Source organism: Cylas formicarius, unplaced genomic scaffold, assembly GCF_029955315.1.
Source record: "Cylas formicarius isolate icCylForm1 unplaced genomic scaffold, icCylForm1.1 PGA_scaffold_4__25_contigs__length_36172078, whole genome shotgun sequence".
NCBI lineage: Eukaryota > Metazoa > Arthropoda > Insecta > Coleoptera > Brentidae > Cylas > Cylas formicarius.
In genome coordinates, this window is record NW_026844334.1 from 24,099,338 (window position 1) to 24,124,882 (window position 25,545).

General features: G+C 31.9%; 2 protein-coding genes across 2 annotated transcripts in view; both read right to left on the bottom strand.

The window, feature by feature from the left end:
- Positions 1 to 5,098, bottom strand: part of LOC132700561 (uncharacterized) — a 40,172-nt gene extending 35,074 nt beyond the window's left edge. The window contains exons 1-2 of the mRNA XM_060667962.1: positions 4,943 to 5,098; positions 4,272 to 4,526 (exon numbers count right to left, since the gene is read on the bottom strand). Of these exons, the coding sequence (XP_060523945.1) occupies positions 4,272 to 4,526; positions 4,943 to 4,963 (276 nt within the window). The 5' untranslated portion in view covers positions 4,964 to 5,098. The remainder of the gene's footprint in view (positions 1 to 4,271; positions 4,527 to 4,942) is intronic.
- Positions 5,099 to 6,312: 1,214 nt separating this feature from the next.
- Positions 6,313 to 20,716, bottom strand: LOC132701417 (uncharacterized). The gene is made up of 9 exons (XM_060669298.1): positions 20,560 to 20,716; positions 19,430 to 19,714; positions 17,659 to 18,585; positions 12,304 to 12,630; positions 11,205 to 11,405; positions 10,914 to 11,063; positions 9,832 to 10,100; positions 7,675 to 7,838; positions 6,313 to 6,718 (listed from the first exon to the last, which is right to left on the bottom strand). Exons 2-9 carry the CDS (start codon positions 19,705 to 19,707, stop codon positions 6,524 to 6,526), a joined length of 2,511 nt encoding a protein of 836 aa, XP_060525281.1. The 5' UTR covers positions 19,708 to 19,714; positions 20,560 to 20,716; the 3' UTR covers positions 6,313 to 6,523.
- Positions 20,717 to 25,545: the final 4,829 nt, after the last annotated feature.

Here is a 25,545-nt window from a genome sequence, read left to right on the forward strand (position 1 = left end):
CGCCTATGTCGGAATAATAAAAAAGAAATATGAAAAGACTTGCAAAATAAATTAATAATTGTTTAAAAAAACTGCTTAAGTGAACTATAAATGCAGCTAACATGTACATTATCCAACAAAAACTGTATACATTAATATGCTTACCAGCGAATCATATTCGCAAGCAAGGTCAGTGGTGGCAAATAGAACAACAATTTTACTATGTAGCAATGTGTGCAATTTTACTAGTTAGTTAAAATTTAAAATCTAAAATGGCGTCGTGAAATGTCGGAATGTCATAAAAGAGAAAGTGTTATAAAAAATTTCTAAAAAAAATGCCAACAGCGAAATTGCTACAAAATAACAAACTTGTATAAATTGGGAACGAAGTTACTCCAGTGACATTCAACACGACTATTTCGCCAGATCAATATCTTGGCTGGATTGACATCAAAACCGTCCGCTTTCATTCCGGATTTCCATCCATTTTTATTTTTGGAAAATGGATGACAACTATTAACCTGATGAAATTACCTATGCCTGACATTATTAGTGAAATTTTTTGCCACTAACAATCAAACATATTTGCTTTATCTGTGAAATTCGCTAATAATAATGTATTTATAAATTTCAATAACGTTAAAAAGTTCCTGTTAACACCAATTTACACATTCAGATTAAATAGAAAGGACCAAAGTAAAATCGTGTATTCTCCTGAGTAGCAAAAATGAAATGAACGAGACAAGAATGAAACGTTATTACGTATATATATTCAAAGCTCTTAATAAGCGACTATTATTCAGTTCAGCTGTTTATTCAAGTCAATTTAGATAAGTATATCATCTGATTAGAAGGGTTTTGTATTGTTTTTAAAGTACTATCTTATTGGATTTTTTTTTTCATTCATTCATTTTCTTTCATTAACAATTAGAATTTGTTCCACCCTGCATCTCAATAGCGAAATGTAACCAGCAGAGCGTTCGCACATGTTTTTCGAACGTCCCCCTAGAAACGCATGTACGGGGTCTTGCTTGATGGTGTCTCAATAATTTAAGGGACTTATGGGGTACACCGTGGTACTTCAAGTTTTCATTTTTTTTTAAATATTATCTAAGAAAGATGTTATCGTTCTGAAATGTAGTAAATTCATTCTGTGCATCAAATGGTATTTTCAAAGACACGACAACCTTTATATCTATATTATCAGTTGCGGCCATCGGAGATTTGAATCGAAAATTTTTGAAGAAAAACTCGTAAATCATTATTTCCGGTGAATATTTTCTTTGGATAGTCTAGTCATTTCTGTATAAAAGTTACCTCTTGCGCTTTTCTTGTTCATTAAAATTTAATTAAATTAAACGTTTTACATTTCAAGACACACACATAATTTTTGAAATTAACTGCAGTTAGTATGAGGTATGGTGAATCATACGAATGCAAAAAAAGGCATCACCCTGGAGCTCAAAAGTTTAAGTCATTTAACGCCTAGGTTCATGTGAAGTGTTTATCTTAAAAAAAACTAAGCTGAAATGAAAGAAACTAAGCTACAATGAAAAACCTACCTACCAACAGAGACCTCAATTTGGAGCTGAAAAAACGAATAGTAAACTGCTACATCTATCCAGTGCTTCTGTATGGAGTGGAGAATTGGACAATATCGGAGGCTATGGAGAAACGAATAAATGCCTTTGAGATGTAGATTTACAGAAGAATCCTGAAGATACCTTCACACCACACAACCAACAATGAAGTCCTGAACAGAATGAGATGCCAGCCACAACTCTTACTCACAATTAAAAAACGTAAATTTGAATACTTTGGGCACATCATGAGAAATGAAAATGAATATCGCCTATTACATAACATCATGGACGACAAAGAGGCCCGGAAAGGAGAATTTCCTGGTTGGCAAACCTTCGTAAAAGGTATGGTGGTACCTCCACCGAGCTATTCAGATGTGCTGCCAATAAAGTTCGAATAACGATGATGATCGCCAACATCCGAAACGGATAAGGCATGACAAGAAGAAGAAGAAGAAGAATGGTTTCAGAGAGAAAATTTTCCAAGAATTGACCTACCAATTATGAAGTGTTGTTTTTTAGGGACCTGTAACAAAATAATTCTAGCAAAGTACATTAACCGTTCTTTTTCGTACACGTCTCGGTTAGTCCGACCCTCATTCCGATCCCTTGTCACATCAACTTCCCGCGCGTTAATCGAAAATCAAAATTATCTGAAAATCCGGAGAAAATTTCAAATGCGTCTCTCCGCAATTCCTATTTACCAAACACATACTCGCAACCGGAATCTGCATGCTACATACCTACCTATATCTATGCAAATTCTTTACCGGGATCCGAACTATTACTCAACGAATCGATAACGCTTGGAAATTACCTTCCATTTATAATTTTATTAATCCCGCAATATTTTCCATTACTGTCTCAAAAAATAAAAGTTTTAACTATTACGTAAATATAAAAACAGTTTGTTTTCGCTAAACCGAGTGCTAAACATTAAAAACCAATACCGTACAATTCAATTCATTCAGCGACAAACTGTTATCGTTTCAACGTCGAATTTTGCGAGCGAAAATTAAACGTCACTTTAATCATCGACCTTGATTAAATTGAACAGATAATAAAATTTCACATATTTTTGATGTGCCTCACAATGCACCATACAACATCAAAATGGCATTTTATATTTAGCAAACACGGTATTTCAATTTAAACATCCGTTCAACGTCACCAAGTTTAAGTCGCAGCTAAACAGGGTATAAGGCTATAAACCTATACCTATATTAAAATTATTTTTATTCTGCAAATTTTAGTTTTAAATTTTGATATCATTATTGTACAATAATAATCCAAATGCCAAATAAGCGAAAAATATGGTTATCTAATACCATACGATCAAAAGCGAACTGTACCCTAATTAATATCGTAAAGTAATAGCTATTATTTATACATTATTATAATCTCGATTACATTGTTGTTTTATACTATGATAAACTAGAAAAACAAGCCGAAAAATAAATTCATGTTGAAAATGATATCGAATCAAGTATTCCGGTTCAAAAATTCCTTTGCAAAAAACAATGGGAAGCCCTTTTAATTACCGGTTAACAAATACTAGTAAATGCAGTGTGGATGGTTAAATATAATTTATATAGAAACGAATTAGCGTGGTTATATTAAAAGTGAAGTAAACAAAAGCTTATTTGCTTGGTTATCTATTGTTATTAAAGAATGAAAAACTATTCAATTAAGGGCCTGTGACAAAATTACTGGAAATGATTATAATAAATATATATGAGTATTACAGATATAGAATTTATTTTAGATTAATCTTATCTGCTTTTTACAACCAAGCACGTAAATAATTTTAAACAGACAATAGAAAAAACTAGCGTTGTACATATTAAAATTATTTTAAGTTAGGCCAAACGACTCCGTAGGACATCTAATTAGTCTATGTAAGCCTTTCTACCAAACTAATTAGATAGATAAGCATTTCAGCAATTTAAAATTTCATATGGGCAAAATAAATCGCACCAGTAATCGACGTACTACGTTGCTACCTACTAAACAATAAAAGTAAAATGGTTAATTCTTTTGTCTTTAAATGGACAGAAAATATTTCACTATATTCTATTAGAGGCAAAGGCATTTTCAGGCAGTGGTATTCGACTTGTTTAGAGGCCGTTGGCTCTGGTCATCGATTGCCTGGGTCCCATTTACATTTTATCAAATCCTCAGCCAAACTAATAATAAAATAGAAAATGTTCCGCCCGTTCGCAAAACATGCCCGCGTATCGAAAATTGTTCGAAACTGCCATCTACAAACTAACCGAAACGCTATTTAAAATTACAATAAGTTTTGAAATACAGAAATAATAACCTCATATATAAAGTAGAAAGAGAAACATAAACTAGAGTGGGATAATCTTTGTAAACCGGCTGAAGTAAGCTCCACTGGAGAGAACGTTAAGCACCATTAGCCGGAAGCGGCAAATATTTACGGCAACAGACGAATATTCCGTTCGTATTAAGCTTTTTACGTGCCAAGATCGCGTGAAATTGTGGCATAAATTTATCCGACTTCCAAGGCTTCATTTACATTAAAAATAGTTAAAAAGAAAACTGATTTATAATTAAACGACGTTCTTAATTACAAAAATGAATCAACTTTTTGCAATATCATTGTTCTTATCAACTGAATAAATAGCTAGATATTTGTCGAGTCTTGACGAATTTATAAATGCATTGTATAAATAATAATAAACTTACCTCGCCGTGATCCATTCGTCCTTCCGGGGTATTTTCGGGCAAGAAATATAAACGCAAACTCGCCAACATTTGTTCACTATTTTTGTCAATCCACAATAACTGCAACTCACCGATACATAATAAATCCGAATCTCTCCACATTTTAACAAAGAAAAATTCACTCAAAGTCACTATTCTTTTCGAACCGTTTTTCGTATACTTAAAAGCCTTGTAAAATGTGTACGGACCGTGTTGTCCACATGGACAACCCACCAACTGTAATTAAAAAATGCATTTGCAAACACAAAACAAACACAACTGCGTATTAATTAAATACATAAAATAATATCCGTCGCATGACAGCAATTAAACAATAAACATTTGCGTGTAACAAAAACATTCTAATCAATTATATTTAAAAAACGCATTCAAATATTTCTTCAAAGCACGTTGTCTTAAATTAAACCCCAAATGACGAACCATAACGTGTATACGACAAAGAAATAAATATTTAAGGTACACTGCTGCGTGGGATAACTACCGACATAATTTGATTAATTTTAAAAAGCACTTAAACGGAGCTTTTACAATAACAAAATTGAATTTTCTCGTAAACCGTTACTGTTAAAATTCTAGAAACAAGACTAAAATATGTAAAACGATGTTAGACAACTGTGATAAATTGTTCATACCTGTACATCCTTAATATCCATTTTTTTAATAATTTAATCACTAGAGCACACTAGAACGGCACGCTGACACCATCGTCTACTTTGTATTTACTCTAATTATATGACGTCACGATACAGAGTCAAATCGTAAACGATCGTTCTGTTTCGGAAGGGACTCGTATTCACTGGCGCTTTAAAATAAAATGGAGGAGGAGACACGCAGATAGAGATAATCCGTCGAACTGAAAATATCGCTGCGAATGTATTCGAGAGAAAGTGAAATACTGTACGTTTCAAGTGTAAGTGATGCATAAAACTGTGAAACTATGTGGTAATTGTAAAATTCGATTTGTTTTAAACCTTGACGTAAATTAAATGTTATACTTTACACTTCGGTAGAAATAAACAACAAATTATGTAAACAAATTTATTTAAAGGTGTAGAAAAGTAAAGTGTTTTGTGTTGCAAAATGACCCGACATTCGAAAGCGTTTGGATGAGTGTGTATTGTTGGTTGCATCCGGATATTAATATCTTTGGACCAGAGTGCTTAAGTAATCTTGTTTATTTATTTAACTTTGAAATTGACAATAATTTTGATCACTGCTAAGTGTTGTTTTGTTTTCATCAGATTATAGGAGTATAGTAAAAACCACCAATTTGATTTTTAACGAAATTTTTCTCGTTTGTTCGTATGCGATTAAGCATTTCTTAATTTCCATCTCATTTGATCTTGGATTTACAGAGGAACGAAAATTCCACTATAGTCAAATTTTCGGTGAGCTGCAGCATCTCAAATATAACCTCGCATAGACTTCACATAAACTTCAAATACCTACAAAGTTTATATTTACAGTTTAAAAGTTCTGAGACGCCTAATGTGCCAGAACAAACGAACTTATTAAATAAACCCACCAATAATTTTCTCTTAACGACATCTATATTTTAAGAGCAGAAATAATAATTGGTAAAAAATACGAAATGACCTTTTTATTAAGTCAAGTGAAAAAAGTCTTTGATAAGATTACAAATAGAAAATTGTTAACTCCACCCCGACTTCTTATGTTAATGGTTTTTAAAAAAATAGAGTATTTTTAACGTTTTATTATTTTATAATGCTGGAACATCGAATATCATTTTTCGTTCGCAAATTCGTTGAACTATTATGTTTCGGAAATAATTTGGTGAATCCGACGGGGTGATAAACGCACTGGTATAACTTGGTATCTTCCTAGTTTCAATTTACGTATATAGAGTATGTTCATTGTTACCCAAGATGTAATAGTCTGGCTTTTCTAGAAATTAGCAACCTAGTATTTTGTTACTTAATTCTTTATTTCTAGTTCTATTTTTTTTACCAATGAATGAATGAATCAATAACTGATCTTAGTATCAGAATCTTTGAAATTTGTATTATGTTTACTAAATTAAAAAAAAAACCTTCAAATATAAAAAGTTTCTGCGTATCTGGAATTATTTAATCACATTTAAAAAAGGTATTTAAATAAGCTGGACCTGTTAGGGAAAATAATTTAATTACATCGTCAGTCACATAACTTTAACATAGGTATATAAATAACAGTATTTTATAGATATTGATCTATCAAACATAAGAGCCGGTATTAATATTAAGCCGTTCCAGCTTATCGTCAATCCAATTTCTAAATTTTGTGACGTCGGCATAAACACCAGGTATATTAGATTCGCCGCATCCGATGCCCCAGGACACGATTCCAGCTTGGACATATCTGCTTGGGTTTTGCGGATCTGGACAAACCAGAGGACCACCACCATCACCCTGCAAATAAATTAACAGGTTAAAACGCACAATGAAACTACAAACACTGGATGCAAAAATATCTAGACAAAATTAGTAAAATTAGTAGTAAGAGTCAATAAAGATGCATTTTTTTCAATGGAAATCTAATTTTTAGCTTTAAGTGATACTGCTATTTTTTGCGTAATGCGTTAACAAAATGTAGATTTGAATTACGGTTAAATCTGATAATCTCTTGATCGTTGTATTGTTTGGGTACTGATTTTTACCATAGTATAATAAATAATCAGAGAGTAACATGTCGGCTGCGACCTCGACTACCCTTAAATTAACCTAAACCAGGGTCGGTTTCAGACATATTACTTCACGTTGGAAAGGCCCGGATTAAAATTTAAATTATATTGTTCAAAACATATAGCCTATACAAATTTCGTAACTTTTGCAGACTTTTAAATATTCGCTAATCTATGATTGTATCTTTTTTTTTCTAAATTACGAGTACTCTCTCTTTGGTAATCTTTCTGAAATGCATTATTGTTTTTTTCCAATTTTTGAATTCAGTTCCGAAAAAAAAAGAAAAACAGTTCAACAAAAGTCTCAAAATGATTTTTTAAGCAATCTTGATTTACTTAATCATTATGTAAATAGATATTTAAAACCTATAGAACTTGAGACTGACCGACCGTTGAAGCAGCCCAATTATTGCAAATTTCAAAGAGTATTCTACTAGTTACTAAATATAAATTTATTAAGCAAATGCTATCTCAAGACAGTAAACATACACGCCGTCGACAAGTATTAGTGCAGAAAACTGGCTGCTTGATTCTGTTAGCTTCCTGATTTTTTATTGTTCTGTACGTTTACCATATGATTAAATGTTTAAATGTTCAATTTATATTGCCACAAATAATTCAAGTTTGTAGAAAGTTGAACCCATTCTACTTTTCCTTATGCAACATTATGTTTTTTGAACTTACCGTACAAGTGTCTTTTCCAGCTCCACCACCGGCGCAAATAAAGCTCCGGTGTAAATTAAAATGATAACCTAACCTCGTCGTCCGCAGAGCATCCTGACATGTTGCCCATTGTACCATCGGTAATTCGATTTTTTTGAGGATCACTTGAAACTGTCCTGCTTTCCCTAAACATATGACAATTTGGATTAAATATTTTTTCCTATATTTCTTAGGTCTTTGATTAAATAAAATTCATAAAATTTTAAATATCTCGTTTTGAATTACTTTCGACACTCTATTGCAACGAAGACAGCTTATAACGAGTTTCATATCATAGTGAAGTAATAAATGTGTTAAGTTTTGTTTCTTACCTGATCCATAATGGCAAATAAATTATATAAAGTCCAGCATGTATTAATGTATTATATTATATTAACGAAGAATTCAAAAATACATGTATAACTAACAACATTAACCAGCGTCCTTGCGGATTTATTGCATGGTTATTTAAAAGCATGACTAAATTTGGGGTCATATTTCTAAACAAATTTATGTTTTTAATATTTTTTTATTTTTCAAACTATTTTTTGTGGTTATTAGTAGAAATTTCGTGGTTTTATTTGTAGCAATAAGTAACGCCTCTAGCTCAAACTTGATTAGAATTAAGTCTATTTCTAACAACAACGTACGCCGCTAACTTTTTAAATGTCAATTTTTTTGGGTTGGGGGGGAGGGGTAAGCAACTAAAAGTAAATATATAATAAGTATATGTGACACATCATTTGTCCATAATGTCCATTGGTCCAAAAATATACTTATATGTTCTGGCTTTCTTGGGTGACCCAGTATACCTATCTGAGCATAAACTAAAAAAAGTCGTTTTGTTTAATTATGTTACGCTAGAAAAAGTCACGATTTTTTTTTGGGAACTTATTCTATCGTTACATACATAACCTGCTAACTATGCCTGCCAAACGAGTTATTATATGTTTTAAAATTTTGCAGATTTGAAATTTTAATTTATTGTTATTTGCAACAAACTTATTGCCAGATCTCATCTCCTAATAGCAAATTCGTGAGAGGATTTTAATGAAAAAGTGATATCTAAATAGAATACAAGTCACGAGGAACAAGTTATTTGTGTTGTATTAATATGTTCAGCATATCGATAACACAACATAAGCAGCTGCTTAGTCAAAACGATAGCTCTTCTAAAAACATTAAAGCGAAGCAGATATAGGTACTTCAACATCAGTGCATTACAACATGTTCGTACAGCGGCTGTATCTTGGTACTCTCTGGTGATAGTAAAAATATGAAAACGTCATTTGATTGATTTTTTATGTATGGTTTGCACAAACGTTTTTTTTTTTTGTTCTACAACTTTTGGGTTATAACCACAACACAATCCTGCTAATTTTTCTCAATGACATACAACAATCGCTACCATTTTTTTTAAACGTGAAATAAAAAAAGTGTTTTTAAAAATAAAAACTCAATATATATGTATAACTCAAAACAAAGTTTTTGTGCACGTCAATGAATTCTACATAAAACATCTATTAAAAGTCGTTTTTATCTTTTTAATCGCACGAGAGACTATTAAGATACAGCGTACCTTTAAAAATGAGTTGTGTTTCTCATATTTCGAGCTCCGTAACTTTTAAGAAACTCCAGACTTCCCCTAAGGTTGGTTCGTTCAGCTTAGGAATCGGAAGATTCTATTCATATTCGTCTACGTATAATGGTTTATAGCTGGATGAAGTTTACAGTTTTTGTGATATTTATAAGGCCAAATAAGTACATTTTTTGTAGGCCTACTCAATTTACTTAAAAACTGTCCTTTTAATTATTAAATAGAACTTTAATTTTATTTGTTTTACAGACCTTTATCTGCAAAGTTGTTGAAGTAAATATTAAATATCTTAGAAACGGTTAAACTTTTTCCGAGGACTTCAATAATACAACGGATATACTATCTAAAATAACAACCCCCAACTCCGGAAAAACCGGACGTGCTGCCATCTTAAAAATACTTTAGAAAAATTCCAATTTTCGCATTTTCCCATAATAAGTCGTTAAAGTTTCCGCTGCGAACCCTGTATTCTGTTCATATAGGGCAAAGTACAATCTGTTTAACATTTATGAAGATTTGTTTAAAATTAAAGTTTCGCTTACCGAAAACATCTTTTCCCCATCCACTTGCAAAACATTGTTTAGAGTCGATCCTTTCGTCTTGACGTGGTAAGCAGATAGTGCCGATATTATCAGCTCCGTTAATCGGTTCAGTTAAAATTAACAGCGCCACATCATTGATGACCGTCTTCGGATGAAATTCTTCATGGATAATCACTTGAGCTACGTTCCGTTCTTGATATGGTAGCCTTTCTTTTGTTGTTTGCGTGTCCCATTCTCCGGCGCGAATTTTAATTTCGTCGGTTTTGAGGCTACAAGTGAAACAAACCTTAAAGCAAAAAGGGATGGGGCAAAACCAAGTTGATAAAATATAGAATCACAAACTGTTTTTCCCCTCAAAAAGTTTTTTTTGACACCGTAATTAGCAGTCACTCAGAGATGATAATTAAATTTCTTTTAAAATATAACTTAAATTCCATACCAAAGTGAGTACCAGGATCAACGAATCTGTAAGATTAAATGATCACACATTTTCAAGTTAAAATTTTATTAATCAAGGCATTTTTTTTTATTTTCTAGATGTTGGTGGACTTTGATGAACATTGGGCTAGATTTAATATATTTATTACCTGAATTAAATGATTTTAAAAAACGCGAAAAGAGAAGACAAAAAAAACTAGATATAAACAGTGTTTGCTTTGATAAAGCCGAAGATTCTCCCAAATTATATAACTTCAAAGAATAAATAAAGAATGCATTTTGATTGATTTTGCGAAAATACTATAAATTAAAGATAATATTGGTTCAAGCAAAATAAAGAAGATAAGGAAACACTAGCACATGATCAAACTATCCATCCAGGACAACAAGCAACCAAAATTAGGAATTGTATGCGAAAAGTAGTTACATATTTTCATATTAATATTATGAAATAATTATGTGCAATATTCTGATGTATAAAAAATTGTCGACAATACAGAATTCCCATTTAATGTAAACAAAAACAATAAAATAAAATCACTAACGTTTTTTCTTCTGATCTTTAATCAAAAATATTTTAATATCAGAATTTTATGCTGCGGCCACTTTTCTCTCAAATAAAATTGATATGCACACATACTTACGAAGCCACACAGTGTGCACCTGTTAAAACAACATTTGGTGCTATTAAAGATCCTCCACAAAGTGCCAAAGATTGATGCCTGGAGCTGTCGTAATTCGACCTCAGCAGGGCGATCATCCAAGGGAATTCTCCGTATTCCGCTTCATTATCCCTTTAAATTAAACCCCGTAAATTACTGAGAGCATGTTTTTAAACCTTAGTTTGTTATACACTTAAATTTTTCTAAATCAAAACTTGTAGGCAGCATTTTAGTTAGAATGTTTCAAAAATTGATGGAAAAGAAAGTAATTACTTATTCCCGGTTATCTTAAAATCAATCCCATTGGGATTTCTGATACCGCAAAACTGTGCACTGGGCCTTTGTGTTGGGGGTACTACTGGGGGAGGAGAAGTAGATGGTTTGGGTAGCATCGGTTCGTCTGGTTCGCGTATGCCGCTGTCTGGTATACCACAACATACGTCTAGCGGATGAGGACATGAATTTTCACCAAATCTGAAATTAAGAAAGCGTTATAAAATCAACGCTTGCACCAGTTTACTGAAAAACATGTCTAACGCACTTCGGGAAAAAATTCCTAAATTTTACATTGTTACACCATCCTCGTTGCAAAAATGTTGTATACCTTTCAAACGTTTGGTTCGAAAAATCGTAGTATTGTTTAGGCCTACAATTTCGGAGTACAACAATAGCTCGCCAATGAATTTACCTTTAGTTATTTTGACACGAGCGGGCGAGTGTTTATTAGAACGAGTGTCTGAGGAAGTTTCTCTACCACCATTGACGATCGCTCCCAAACCCGTGAGTCATGTACCGGAAACACCGGAAATGGTTCGCGACAGTGTTGCTGACGTCCTAAATCTTAGAGTAAGGATTAGAAACACAATATTTCAAACCAAAATGAATTTATGAGGATGTAGTTTGACTAGCACCATCCGAAAAACATTAGGGAATCGGATGAAATCAATTATAGTATCTACGATTCTACTTTTTGCTGTATACAATGGCAAAATTTTTTAAAAATCACATTTTTAAAATTATTTGTGTGTGTATGTAAAAGTGCCATTTATATTATATATGAAGTATGGGTGGATTTCTTAAGTGCTGGAAATGGAAACAAACCAGATTTTTCTTTTGTTTCTTTCTAGTCAAACGATTGTTTTGAAAATTTGGTCATTTGCGTAAGCAGTGACGCCGTGTTGCCGTGTTTCATAAAAGTAGCAACACTTGAGATATTTATTATTGAATCAACTTTAAAACAGCTGAAAGGTTAGCGTATTGCTGATTATAAGAAACACCAGAACAATAATTTCTTAAATAGTCTTCTTCAAGACTATTTAACACTATATTAATAGAAAAGCGTTATGGAAATAGTATCAAGCCTTCCATTTACCTTATATTGATAATTCCGAATCCATCAGTTAATCCGTCTTGCACAATCATATTTGTTATGCCATCACACTGATAATAGGCCACACATGCATGAATGCCTTGATCTGAACCCTCTCCACATCTTTCCAACGCTCCCACGCTACCGGAAGACGTACTAGTAACTTCTTCGTATCCCGGTAAAAAATCATTACTCCTCGGAGAAGAAAACAGTCGGTCCACGTCGCGTTTAGTGTCACTATCCACATCATTTTGTCCGAAAACAACTGCCGTCGCATATAACGACACAATCATAAAAATTTTCATTATAAAAGGGACAAACGAAATAATCCTTAATTAGCAGGAGTTAATTAATGTTGATAACCTTGGGGCGGCAATTGTTGAAATGTACAGCGCTTCTTAAGTGGTCATCACTGGCTAGCGATACACTGGACTTTCAGTTGTTTATTTTCGATGAGATCACTTACTCTCCCACCGAGTGTTTTGCTTTTTTTTTTGTCTAAACGGAGACTGGGAATACCAGATTTTATTCTGTCTTCCACTTCGGCTCTGTGTGGTCTGAATATAGCTTAATTTGCATTCGAGTTGCTGCATTGACCCGTTTATAAATTTGACCTTAAGTCGCGATATTACAAGAACCATTAAGTTTGTTATTAATAGCTGGAGAAATATTTTAAATATTCAATAACTTTGGAAATTGACATATTCGGAGACGATAATGAATAACGGGTAAATCAGATATTTTTATTAACAAACATCTTGAATATGTAGGGATAGTAGGTGTCTACTAACAAAAATTTAACAAAGCCCAACATATATACGTTTTAGTTAAATTAAAAACCAAAACTATTCGATTCCCAGCTTTATTGCTTTTAAAAATATACAATTTCATAGAATACTATGAATGATTCATTTAATAATTTCAAATAATTATTGTACAGTTTAGAAATTCATTAAGCAACAAAATCAGATTTTGCAGTAATTAAGTTTCAGTTTCACATTAACGATTTTTTATGGCTTCACAAACTGCCTGTCGACAAATATCGTTCAAATTAAACTCCATTCTTCATTAAGACATGTGTTCTATCAAGTGAAAATGGAATGATTACTTACTACTTTTCCAAAAAATTGTTTCAGTCAATTCCTTCCGATATCAGAATAACATTTGATATATTCAAAACGATTCACCTCCAGCTATTATTTTTAAACCCCTCAAATGCCTTTTTCCTACATTTTTAGTTAGAGGGTCGTATTAATTTACTATTAAATATTTTTGTTTACACATTTGTCTGCACACTGAGCAAGTAATTAAATAAACAAATAAATAAAAGACTGCGAGATGATATACAGGGTGGTAATTAATACATATCAGAGGATGATTCCTCAAGTATTTTTGGGATAAAAAGTTATTATGAATGTGAAGCCGAAAATGCTTCGTTCTCGTGGTACCGGGTGTCGGAGTTTTATTTATTTTTTTTGCATAATTTCCTGAAGATTGTACTTGAGAGTTTGTTCACGTGAGAAATTTGAATTTGTAGAGGCGCAAAAAAAGAATTCGTCGCCAGGAGCAACCGTTTTCAAAATATTTTTGTTTGAAGTAATCTATTATGTGTATTCTACAATGCGTTATTATTTAAAAAAATCAATATTAAAATATTTTTTGAGCCTTTGATAGTCAGAAAAGATGTGTAGATAGGGTCCCCACAATTAGGAGCTAAATTTAATGATTTTGAGAGCTAAATTAAGTTAAACTAAGAACAAATTCGAATTTATCAAATGAGAAAACATTCAGGTACGAATTTTTGTTCCGAAATCGGAATTCTTTAGGAAACTATGCAGAAAAATAAACTAAAATAAAAATAAAACTCTGACACCCTGTATTTCGAAAACAAAGCATTTTAAATCACACGTTTAAAACAACTTTTTAACTTTAAAATATATGACATATGTTTGTATACAGGATATTTATTAATTGAATGTCAACAAATAAGGGGGCGATTTTTGGGTCCATTTTAAAAAGAAAATTTCATATGTGCCAAAGTTTTCAAAATTAAAATATATTATTTAATATGTGTAATGCCACTTTAGATATTTTAATGAAATTTGGCACACATGTACATTTTTGTTAAACAGGAATTATTTTTTTAAAATACACCAGTGGCGGGCGTACGAAATTTCACATATGTATTTTGGCAAACATTGATGGTACGTCACTAATTTCTCTTAAAATGAAAATTATTCTTACAATCTCTAATTATTTCTAAAAAAAATAATTTCTTCACTTTTTCGCTTAAGAACAAACTCTTCTCTGCATGGTCATAACAATGTCGTTAATATTACAGAGAATTATTATGATTATTATTTCATACTTCAAAAAAGTATGGATATAATTATTATGTTATGTTATTTGATTAAAACTGTAAAAGTAAAAATAACAGTCTTCTAATTTTTTTTCTGAATGACACTAGTTGGTAACTAAAAATGAGATATTTTGCTTTAGGTAGATATTTTATTTTACAAAAAGATTGTTCTCAATTTAACCAGTGCAGTGGCCTAATTCACCAATATATTACGCCACTGATCTCCTTAAAAAAGGTAATGGCATTTGCATTCATTTATGAGCGCATTTGATCTTTTAATTATTTTTTAGTCCGTCGCACAGTTTTCACCTACAAATAAAAAGTAATTTCTGTGCATGCTGTCATATTGACAATATTGTTATAACCATGCAGAGAAGAAGTTTTCATTTTTTTAAGCGAAAACCGTGTACATGTGTGCCAAATTTCATTAAAACATCTAAAGTGATATTACAGATATTAAAAAAAATTGTTCTATTTTTGAAAACTTTACCACCCTGTATCTCAAAAATTAAGACGAAATTTTCTTTTTAAAATGGACCCAAAAATCGCGCTCTTAAGTATTGACATTCAATTAGAAAACACCCTGTATTACAGCAGAGTTTATCTGGATAAAGAATTATAAGTAGTTTGGGAGATAAAGATTGGTATTAGGAATATTAGGATAAACAGAATCCCAGAAAATATTTTTGTGATGTAGATTATAACATTATAAATTATAACTGAATATTAGTTTCATTTGCGAATGATCATTTGAACGTATCGTCACTGGTTTTTGCTCAGTAGGTAATCATTTGACATTATTTCCTTTTATATTTTTCGTAAGATATAAATAATTATGAAACTTGCATCAATATCAACAAATCCGTATATCGCATCATTAATAAATTTAATATTTACCTTGTATTGCTACCCCTATTTCGTGAATTTATTCGGCAATCTTACTAACGCTCAGTATTGTAGCTTGTAGAAAATATCTTGAATGTCGCGGTTTCTATTGTTATGAATATTCTTTTCCCGAAAACAACCGTCGTTCAAACTTCATTTGAAAGACCATAAATGAAATCATTTGTCGTTAAATGTTGATAACCTTGGGACAGCAATTGGTTTACCAAAATCTTATGTACCAGTCTTTCATTTCTATTTCCGATTTACAACCAGTCGAAGTTAAATTAACCTTTTATGGCTGAAATAATACGCAACAGTAATAGCAGATGTTTCTGAGAATTTTTTTATCGGTGATGCGGTTTGTATAACAACTAACCAAAACTATCAAAAATTTATAAAAGCGGATATTTTCCGACCTTTTGTGTTGAGTTATTTTTGTTGGCCATTGAGGGTAAGTTTCAAACGGATAGATTCTATACAGAATTTTCTGAATACTTTGACGTAGGGGAAAAAAACCTTGTAAAACTATTGAATTTACTAATCCGGTTTGAAAAAGTATTCCTTTTTTTATTTAACTTATTTATTTTTGATATTAACTTATAATTCGAATAAAACTTGTTTCAAGATTATAATTTTAAATTATGTACCTACTAATTCTGAACAGTATAAGAGATAATCCTTATTGAAATATGTAGCGATTTAGTTTTGATTTCGAACTAATTTTATCTCTACCCCTACCCTTTCAATGGATGGACAAAATTGGACAAGGAACATCGTCAACTAATAGGGCTATCAGAATTAGTTTTTTTTATAAAAAAATAAAACCTTTTCTTTATTTATCCTCCTAGTAATATACAGTCATTTTAGTGTGATAATCAGTTAATCAATCTATTTTAATCGGATATACAATATCTGGTTAAAGATAAATAATGGCCTGCTATACATATCGAAAATCATAAATTTTTTCAAACCGTTAGTCCAGTCACCCAATTTTTATATGGACAAATAAAATCCTTTATTTATAGTACTATTTGTTTCTCCATTCATCACTGATAAATGAGCAAGAAAATACCCGATAACCCAAATGACGCCGGTCAAGAATTTTTCTTGAAAACTACGATGACTGTTTATTCGGAACTAATTAGAAAACAATGGATACATTTTAGATGGAACTAGTTTAAAATGAAAGACTTCGCTAGAGTATTTTCTGGTATCATTAAACGATGTAATGTAAATGTAATGTAAAATAATATATCTATATGCATCTATCTACGAGTAATAAAATAGAAGAAATAACTTTTTTATTTATATTTGTTATATTTTAAGTAAACGCCACCCAAATTCCTAACCTCCATTTTTAAATTAACATCATGACTAAAAATATCCAATCCACTCTAATGTCAATTTATTTTTGATACCGCTGTCCTGGTGTATTAATTTATATCGCCATGGGACTTTTATTGCATGCAAGAACCTTTTTTGACACGAAAATGCGGTTACTGCTTTTATTCGAATTGGCTAAAACTGGTTAGTCGCCATCAAGAAATCAGTTTTACCTTGAAATTCTTTGTAATTAATACTCTAAATGCGAAAGATTGCCAAGGCGAAAATTTTTTTTAATCAATATTAACCATGAATATATCTTTTTGATATTGTCTATTTATTTCTTTGGAATTTAACCCCGACTCATTTATTAAATATAGCTTGTCCTTCGCTTGATGATAAAAAAAAACAAAGAAAACAACTGGGAGATACCGCCGGGTAAGTTTGATTATTAACATAAACTGTCTGTTTTTGCTATTATATGGGGCATATTAAATAAAACTTCAAATATACGAACTTACAATTTTATATGGTTCAGAGTTTAATAATTTAGTTAATATAAAATTTGCCAAGAATCACAAGACATCTAATTCCTAAAAGGACAATTGACTCATATCAATAATTAGGTCAAATTTTAATAAGACAGGAATCGAAAATTTTTAGAAAACAAAACGTGGTACCAACTAATTTACATTTTATTTCATCACAACACGTTTCTATTAACTTATATGTTAGATCGTAGTTTTGATACAAGATACCGACTGAGAGATTACTCTCCTTAATATTGATAAGAAGACGTGTCTAAACCAAACGCTTTCATTCTTTCGTCAATCCAATCTCGAAATAAGGGTACGTTCACATATACACCCGGCGTATTATTTTCGCCGCATCCTATACCCCATGCCACAATACCCACTTGGTAATACCGGTCCCCTCTGTTTCCGATCGGGCACACCAAGGGGCTACCCCCGTCCCCCTTGCACGTGTCTTTTCCAGATTCCCCGCCTGCGCAGATGAAGCTCCTATGCAACTCGAAAAATTTGCCCAACCTAGTGGTTCTCAATTTCTCCTGGCACTGATCTCTCCCCACTAATGGTAGATCGATTTTTTTAAGTATCACCTGGTATTTTCCCTTTTGCCCGAATACGTCTTTACCCCAACCAGTTGCATAACACGTCGAAACGTCGACGGTTGTTCCCTGAGGAGGGAGACAGATGACGTCAACGTTCTCAGCAATATCAACAGGGGATTTTAGATAAAGAACCGCGATGTCATTGTACAGAGCGCCCGCGTAGTACTGCGGATGAATGGCGATGCTTTCGACTTCTCTGTCTTGATGTGGATAAAGCTCGCTCGTATGTTGAGTATCCCATTCACCAGCGCGGATTTTGAAACTCTTATTTTTTCCGCTGACGCAATGAGCCGCGGTCACAACGACCTGCGCGTGGATCAGAGCTCCTCCGCATTGGTACACATTCAATTTGTTCGAATTACCTTCAACCGACTCTTCTCTGAGTACGGCCACCATCCATGGAAATTCACCGAACTGGGCTTCGTTTTCTTTATCTCCCGTTATCCTGAAACCTACTCCGTCCGGGTGCCTATACCCGCAACCCGTTTGTTTGACTGGAGGAGGAGTTGGTGTAATTGGTTCCTTTGTTCTATCTTCCTTGTTGCAACAGACTTCTATATAGCTCTCGCAGGGACCCTCATTAATTCTGAAATAGGATTGTTTTTTGCTGACTGATTTTTAACTTAACGAGTTTACTTTTCAAAGAAACTTCGACACGCTAATGTAATACTATTTACAAATCTTCTGGATTTCTCCTGAATCAATATCAGTTAAGCTCTGAAGATGATTGGCGAAACGTCAGCAAGTTCGATTCATCAACAGCCGAGGCAGGAGGAATCCAGAAATTTAGGAAATAATTAACGAGTTTAAAATCTCCAAACAAAAAAAATATTGATCAATTTAATCTAACCAAAATGCATGACTTTGCAAATTTTTAATGAAATTCGGTGCAGTTAGAGTGAAAACTGTTTTCAACGAACACCCTATAATTATTAAATACTTCAAGAGCACTACCGGCTAGAGCGGAAACGCCTGCAATTTTTTAGCACATCTTATTTTTTAGTTTTATTTCATTTTTTATTGTGTTTCAAAATTCAAGCTTTGCTCTTCTTTAACTTCACATGTTTTAAATGGTCGATTCGTGATAAAAATTGTAAATAATAAATATTTTTTAAAGCAATCGTTGTTCTTATTTTAGCCAAATAAATAAAATTTTTAAAATAAAAAAAAAACCCTTATCCGAAGTAGAAGAACAGAGAAAGTAACCATGCTATTTCAAATCGCTAGCTACCCATAGTGACGCATTGAAACAAAAATTGAGATATCCAGTGTAACTTACTTACCGTTAATTAAGAGGCTATCAAAATTAACGATTTTCTTGCTTATGATCAGGAAATGGAAGAAAGTTTTTGAGGTGAAAATCTTTAAAACCTGCCACTTAACCTTTACATTTCGTAACAACGTAAAAAATTGAAATAGAATATTTTCACCTAATATCGATAATGCCATCTCCATTAGTGTTGATAGAACCATTATTGCACAAATAATAAGGTACACAAGTACAATCCCCGGATCCACCACCGCCCACGTTAGAATTTGGCTGCAGATTTGGTTTAGGCGCGCTTGTCGTTAAGGCGGTCCCTGGGTTGGGTTTGCTAAATACTTGATTGATCAGATCATCAATATCTTGTGGACCTTGTGCTACCGCTTGTGCTTCAGTTGTGTAAAGATAGCTTGCTAAAACTAGCAAGAGTGAGGGTATGATCATGATGAGCCTAAAACAAAAAGTTTTTTTTAGTTTATAAAAAAAATAATATTTTGTTACAAATTCAGTTATTTTTTCACTCATTTTGAAGTATGTTCATAATCATGTTTAACTATTTTTTTATGCTCGAAATAATTTTACTCATATTTATACACATTTTCTGTATGTACAAGGCAAGAATCATGGTTAGTTTTTGTTAGCTTGGTAAGTACGGTGTCGATGTGAATGGTATTTTAAATATTAAAGAAAAAAACCCCTTATTTTATGCGCTATCCATAAAAAACAGAATGTGCTTATTTAATTTTTTCATGTTTTTCGTATCGCATTTTCAAAACCCAAAAGCTTTCGTATTTCAAGTTTTTTCTATCATCAGTAGACGAGTGTAAAAATATAATAGCCTTCAACGCATAGGTCAAAGTAAAATAAGAAATTAAAAGTGGTTTGGTTCATGACATTTCTCGAAAAAAATCACAAACAAATACTTTTTTCGGATGATGGATAATAAAAATAATAATGAACAATAAATAGGAAACCCTATATTGCGCGTTTGATTTGTTATTATATTAATTACATTAAAGGGCTAACTAATTTAATTTTATTTCTACAAAATCCTTTATTGTTTTTTTATGAAATATAAGTATTATTTAAATAACAGTAATCAAATTATCAAAATAAACGAAATCAGAAAACAGTACTTAGCAAATATCAAAATTAATGAAACAAGCAGACAGGAAGAAAAAAAATCTTTTGTTTTTTACTAGTAAAAAATGCCAATTATTTTGGCGTTGAAATTAATTGAAAAACAATTAACATTAAGCTTGTAAATCAATTAATAATAAATTTGAAAATACTTACTTCAAATTAAATGGCAAATACAATCTAGAAACAAAACCCACGTGAATATGGTGCCCCAGCAGCAGAAGCACAGTACCACCACAAAACTATGATTCTCGGTACCACACTGTGGTGCTCCTTGAAAGCCGCTATTTTGTTTACTGGACAATCGGCAACGTTGCCACGTTCGACCAAAAAAAAAAAGACCAAATATGCAAAGAAATTAAACGATGGAGATTTAGCTCGCACTTGCCGTTTATCGCGTATTTAAAATAAATACGCTTAATTACAAATGCAACTAAACTTTAACCCCGTTATGATTATCGATTAGCGATATATTTAAATAATGTGATCTTGTTCTAAAAAAGAAAAATGGCACGTTAAAAAAAAACGAATAAAAGCTTTATATAACAAAAACAATACTTTTATTTGATTAAATCTACTTTATAATTTTTTTCCTGTTTTTGTGTTATAACGCGCTACATGTTGCATCGGTGTACAAATGTGAGATTCGTTTTATAAATAATTATTGAACAAACACACGCTCATTCGGTATCCAACGTCTGTGTATTTCCCAGCTGCTCGATACATTTTTGAAAACCCAGGGATTTTCCCATTTTACGATGGCGTCTTTTACAATAGCTAAGGACCGTTTCCGATTCGCAAATATTTATACTTTCTCCATATTCCAATTAATAAGATTTTTCTATCAAATAGTGAAAGATTTATCTAGATTTTTTTACTTGAATTGAAAATTGGCTCTTGAACATAACTAAATTCAAGTAACTATGGCCGACAAAACACCTTAGCCTGCTATGTTTTTATTTATTTTTTTATAATTTTATGCACTAAATAATTTAAAAAAAGTACTCGAAATCTTATTCAGTATATTATTGTTGCTTAATAACACAAGAAAATTGGCATGTAAAAATAATAAACACTTACTATTTTGTTTTACTTTGCCATGAAATTTTCTCGGTATAAAAGCAAAACGTACTTATTGCAACCTCTCCTAAACTGTGCTGTTTCTTAATGCGAGAAAGTTATAAATCATGCACTGTAAGACTTGTCCTAACCGTATTCCATAGGCGAAGTATTGTACCTGTATTATTGTCATTGGTCTGGAGAGTAGTAGGTGCACGGACAGATCGTGTGCCTTAGTGTTTATAGTTGCCATGCGGCAGTTGTTGCCAAAGTTCGTTCTTGACAATGGCTAATGTTTTTGAATTTATTGGTGAGAAACGGATTAGTAAAAATGCGCTTTCTAAAAATAAGAAAGTTATTATTTCCAATGTGCCCAATGCGTCGTCACCAAAACTCAAAATTGAAAAGTGTAAAAATAGTTGAATTGTATTCGAATATGACTGAAGTTGACAGTCAGAGCACGAAGACAAGTGCGGACTCATCAGGTATCAGATCATCAAAGAAAAGTACATGATGAACATTTAAAAAATATTTTTTGAAAAAACGTAACTATATATTTCGATGCTATACCCATTATGTGCATTTCACATATGACGTTTGCGAACTAAAATAACTGTTAATCAAGGAAGAGCTTATTATATCAGTTACAATTCCTGGTTAATTTTGGTTAGTTAAACAAACTGGTGGTTAAAGTGTCATTTATAAAACATGTTTCAAATCATACTGTTGTACTGAATGCTTCACTTCAAAAAGTCATCAAACAATTGTGTTTGGTATGGCTTGGGACACGCTGCCCACCAAATATTTCTAAAAAGTAATAGTCGTAAAATTTGCCGTAAGGACGTATATTAAAATAAAACCTACTAAGAAAAATAGTGTCTACCGGTCTTAATTGTAGACAGTAAAATTTTGTAGAGTCTATGCTGATAATATCAAGGAAAATATAAATCCCTTACCACATAAGAAAGAAAAACCAAATTAAATATATAAAAAAAATTTATTCTTATTTAATAATAAACATAACCTAATCAAGGTAGCGCTACTTGCACATATCTATTCGTCATTTACGTACTTTGCTTTACTAGGATGGCTCTCTGTTCCTAGATGCAAGATATCGTTCAGTTGGGTAATAAACCAAAGATATTTGTTTTCCACCGAACCAAAAACGTCATTTGAAGTGTTGTCCGTGTTTGTGTTGATGTGTTTGTTACTGACGAAATTTATTGGATATTTAGAAGCCCAAATCATGGAGGATATTACCGAACCTGCAGACGATTTGGACCAGCTTAGTTTAAGTTTTGAACTAAGATTTGCGTTCTGGTATATCAAATCTGCAACAAAAAATTAACTAAAGGTCATAAAAGCTACCGTTGACAAAATGTAAATTATAATATATATATTTTGTATTATTTTTGTGTCATAGTTATGTCTGAAACAATCATTCATAAACATTCCTGAGATAATTCGTTGTCCCGTATGAAAATTACTTAAAATAATTTCTTAATTCCGTCAGCGTTACTTAAAACAGCAAATAAACTTCGAAACCGGAATTTCTTCTTTAAACAAGAGTAACTGTTTTATGGAAAACTGTTTAAGAAATATTATTTTTGCCCAGAAAATTAAAAATATTCCCACTAAAAAACTTCGGAGCAAAATAAATAGTATCCCTACCTTTTCGGCAACGCTCCTGTACAAAATATAAAAATTTTGTCAGCAGTTCCGATATAAAAAAAAAATTAGGCCCCTTTTACAGCGCCGTTTCTTAAAAAAGTAGCCCTGTCGGACATTTAACCAACTATTAACCATATTAACCAAATTAATGTTATATTTTAATATTCCATTTGACCCAGAAATTGGAGAAATGTTTTTTGAAACATCCTGTATAGGTAATATACCGGGTGTCCCAGGATGGGCGACGAGACAAATAGTCCTAACAATGTGATAAAAACCATTATTTTTTTTAGCTTGAATTTGAATTTTAAAACACGGTTTCTTCAAAAATTTCTAATGTTAACTATAGCCGCACTATTTTAAAGCTGAGACAAATTCAAATATTTTTTGTTTAATCCTGTTTGATCTATCCTTAAAAGAAAGTGGAGGGGGTTGGTTGAATATTTTCTTAAATAAATGTTCATATCTCGAGAGCTTTTCCTAGTCTATCAATAGTAACGCGTTTGTGGTTGCTTACCTTGCCACCAGGTGGATTATAATTACAAAAAAAATAATTTTCTGGATAAGGAATAAATGCAACGATACGAGTTTTTTATGTCAACAGAAAATCAAATAAGGACTCAACAATCCACTAGACACGAACGAATAAAGTTGGATTTTGGGGGAACTTTCCACTTTTTTGTATCTAATTTACCAAATAAAACAGTAACTTTTACTTTTTTTTACAATTCCTTCGACGGCCACCAAATTATTCCGTACCTGACATTTTTTCATATTATTTCAAATACTTAGTATTATCACTTATTTTTCCATTAAAAATTAAATTTAATCACTAACACGGTCTACTAACTAAACTATTAAAAAAAATAATTTCAATATTGTCAAAATTGCTTTTATCTGACCAAACGCTACACACCTTTGATGTCGCATCAAATCTCTGGATTACCTAGCGTTCTAATTAATTTATAAATTTTAATGCATTAAAATTGTCTTATTTACACTCATGGCAATGCAGTGCCTACAAGAAATCAACGCTTTATTAACGAAGAAAAATACTGGCTGGTTTTACTACTTAAATAATCCAATTGACCAGGTTTATATTACTAAATATTTGAAAACGGCTAACGTAGAAATATCGGCTATGGGATAATTTGGTGCCTTTGGAATCTATTGTAGAAAAGTAACAGATAAATAATAACATTCTATTTTGATTTTAAATATCGTTTGGCTCTTAAATAATACATGTTAGTTCGATTTGGTAAAGTCGGGCTAATTAGATATCAATAACAACTCGTACAGTGGCAAATCCCAAAATTCATCTTTATTTTGAATATTAAGTGCATATTAGATAAGGATGTTAAGATATGACTAATGGTTAAATTAGAAAATTTTGTAGAAACCGAATTTTAAAATTCAAAATAAGAATTACACCATTTTATTTCCAAAATTTCCAAAACTCGGAAATAATTTTAATTTTTTTTTTCAAATTTATAGGATCGTCCGTTTCCCTAATATCGCAAATTTCGTCGCCCGTACAAAGACACCCGGTATTATAAAAACCGACATGATTATTGAAATCATCTTTTGATAATAACATTTCTTTGTTTCAAGTATTTGGGGTGAAAGATAGAAATGTCTGCTTTAATAAAAATATTCGTTTTACAAAATTGCGAATAATTACGAATAATAGAAGAAACCTATCTAACGCTAATGCTAACACCAAAATATTTCGTATTCTTAGCGAAAATTTCATCGCATTGCATACCTCCCCTAATTTTGACCAAATATTAAATATATATATATATATATATATATATATATATATATATATATATATATATATATATATATATATATATATATATATATATATATATATATATATATATATATATATATATATATATATAGATTTGAAAATATAGACGTCACGGAATAACCAATCAAAATTTTTTTTCCCCGAAATAGATCAAATTCCTTACCACTGCCACATCCTGTGTGTGATTTATTTAACAAAAAAAAGCTCACCGTCAACACCACAAGTTAAAACGTTGCCGCCCGAGCGCAAATTCAACTCCAAGGAAGAATTAGTAGTAGTACTATTTTCATCGCATTCGTCCATAAATGAAAGGATGCTTCGGACAAATTTGTCGGAATCGATACTTGATTCGCAGCAATCACTTTCTTTATTATCATCGCTCGACATTTTTTAAATGATCACCTAATTCCGTAAAGAAACCATCCAGACTACGGACTTGCTATACGGGACGGGCAAATTGGTGCGGCTATCCCTTTGCCTCGGGATCCCCACCGTCACCGGAAAAGCTTCAAAGAAACGGCGCCACAGCGGTTCAAATACGCCGACTCGACCATTTTTTTTTTGTTAGGTTAGGGTAGGAGTGTGCGATAAAT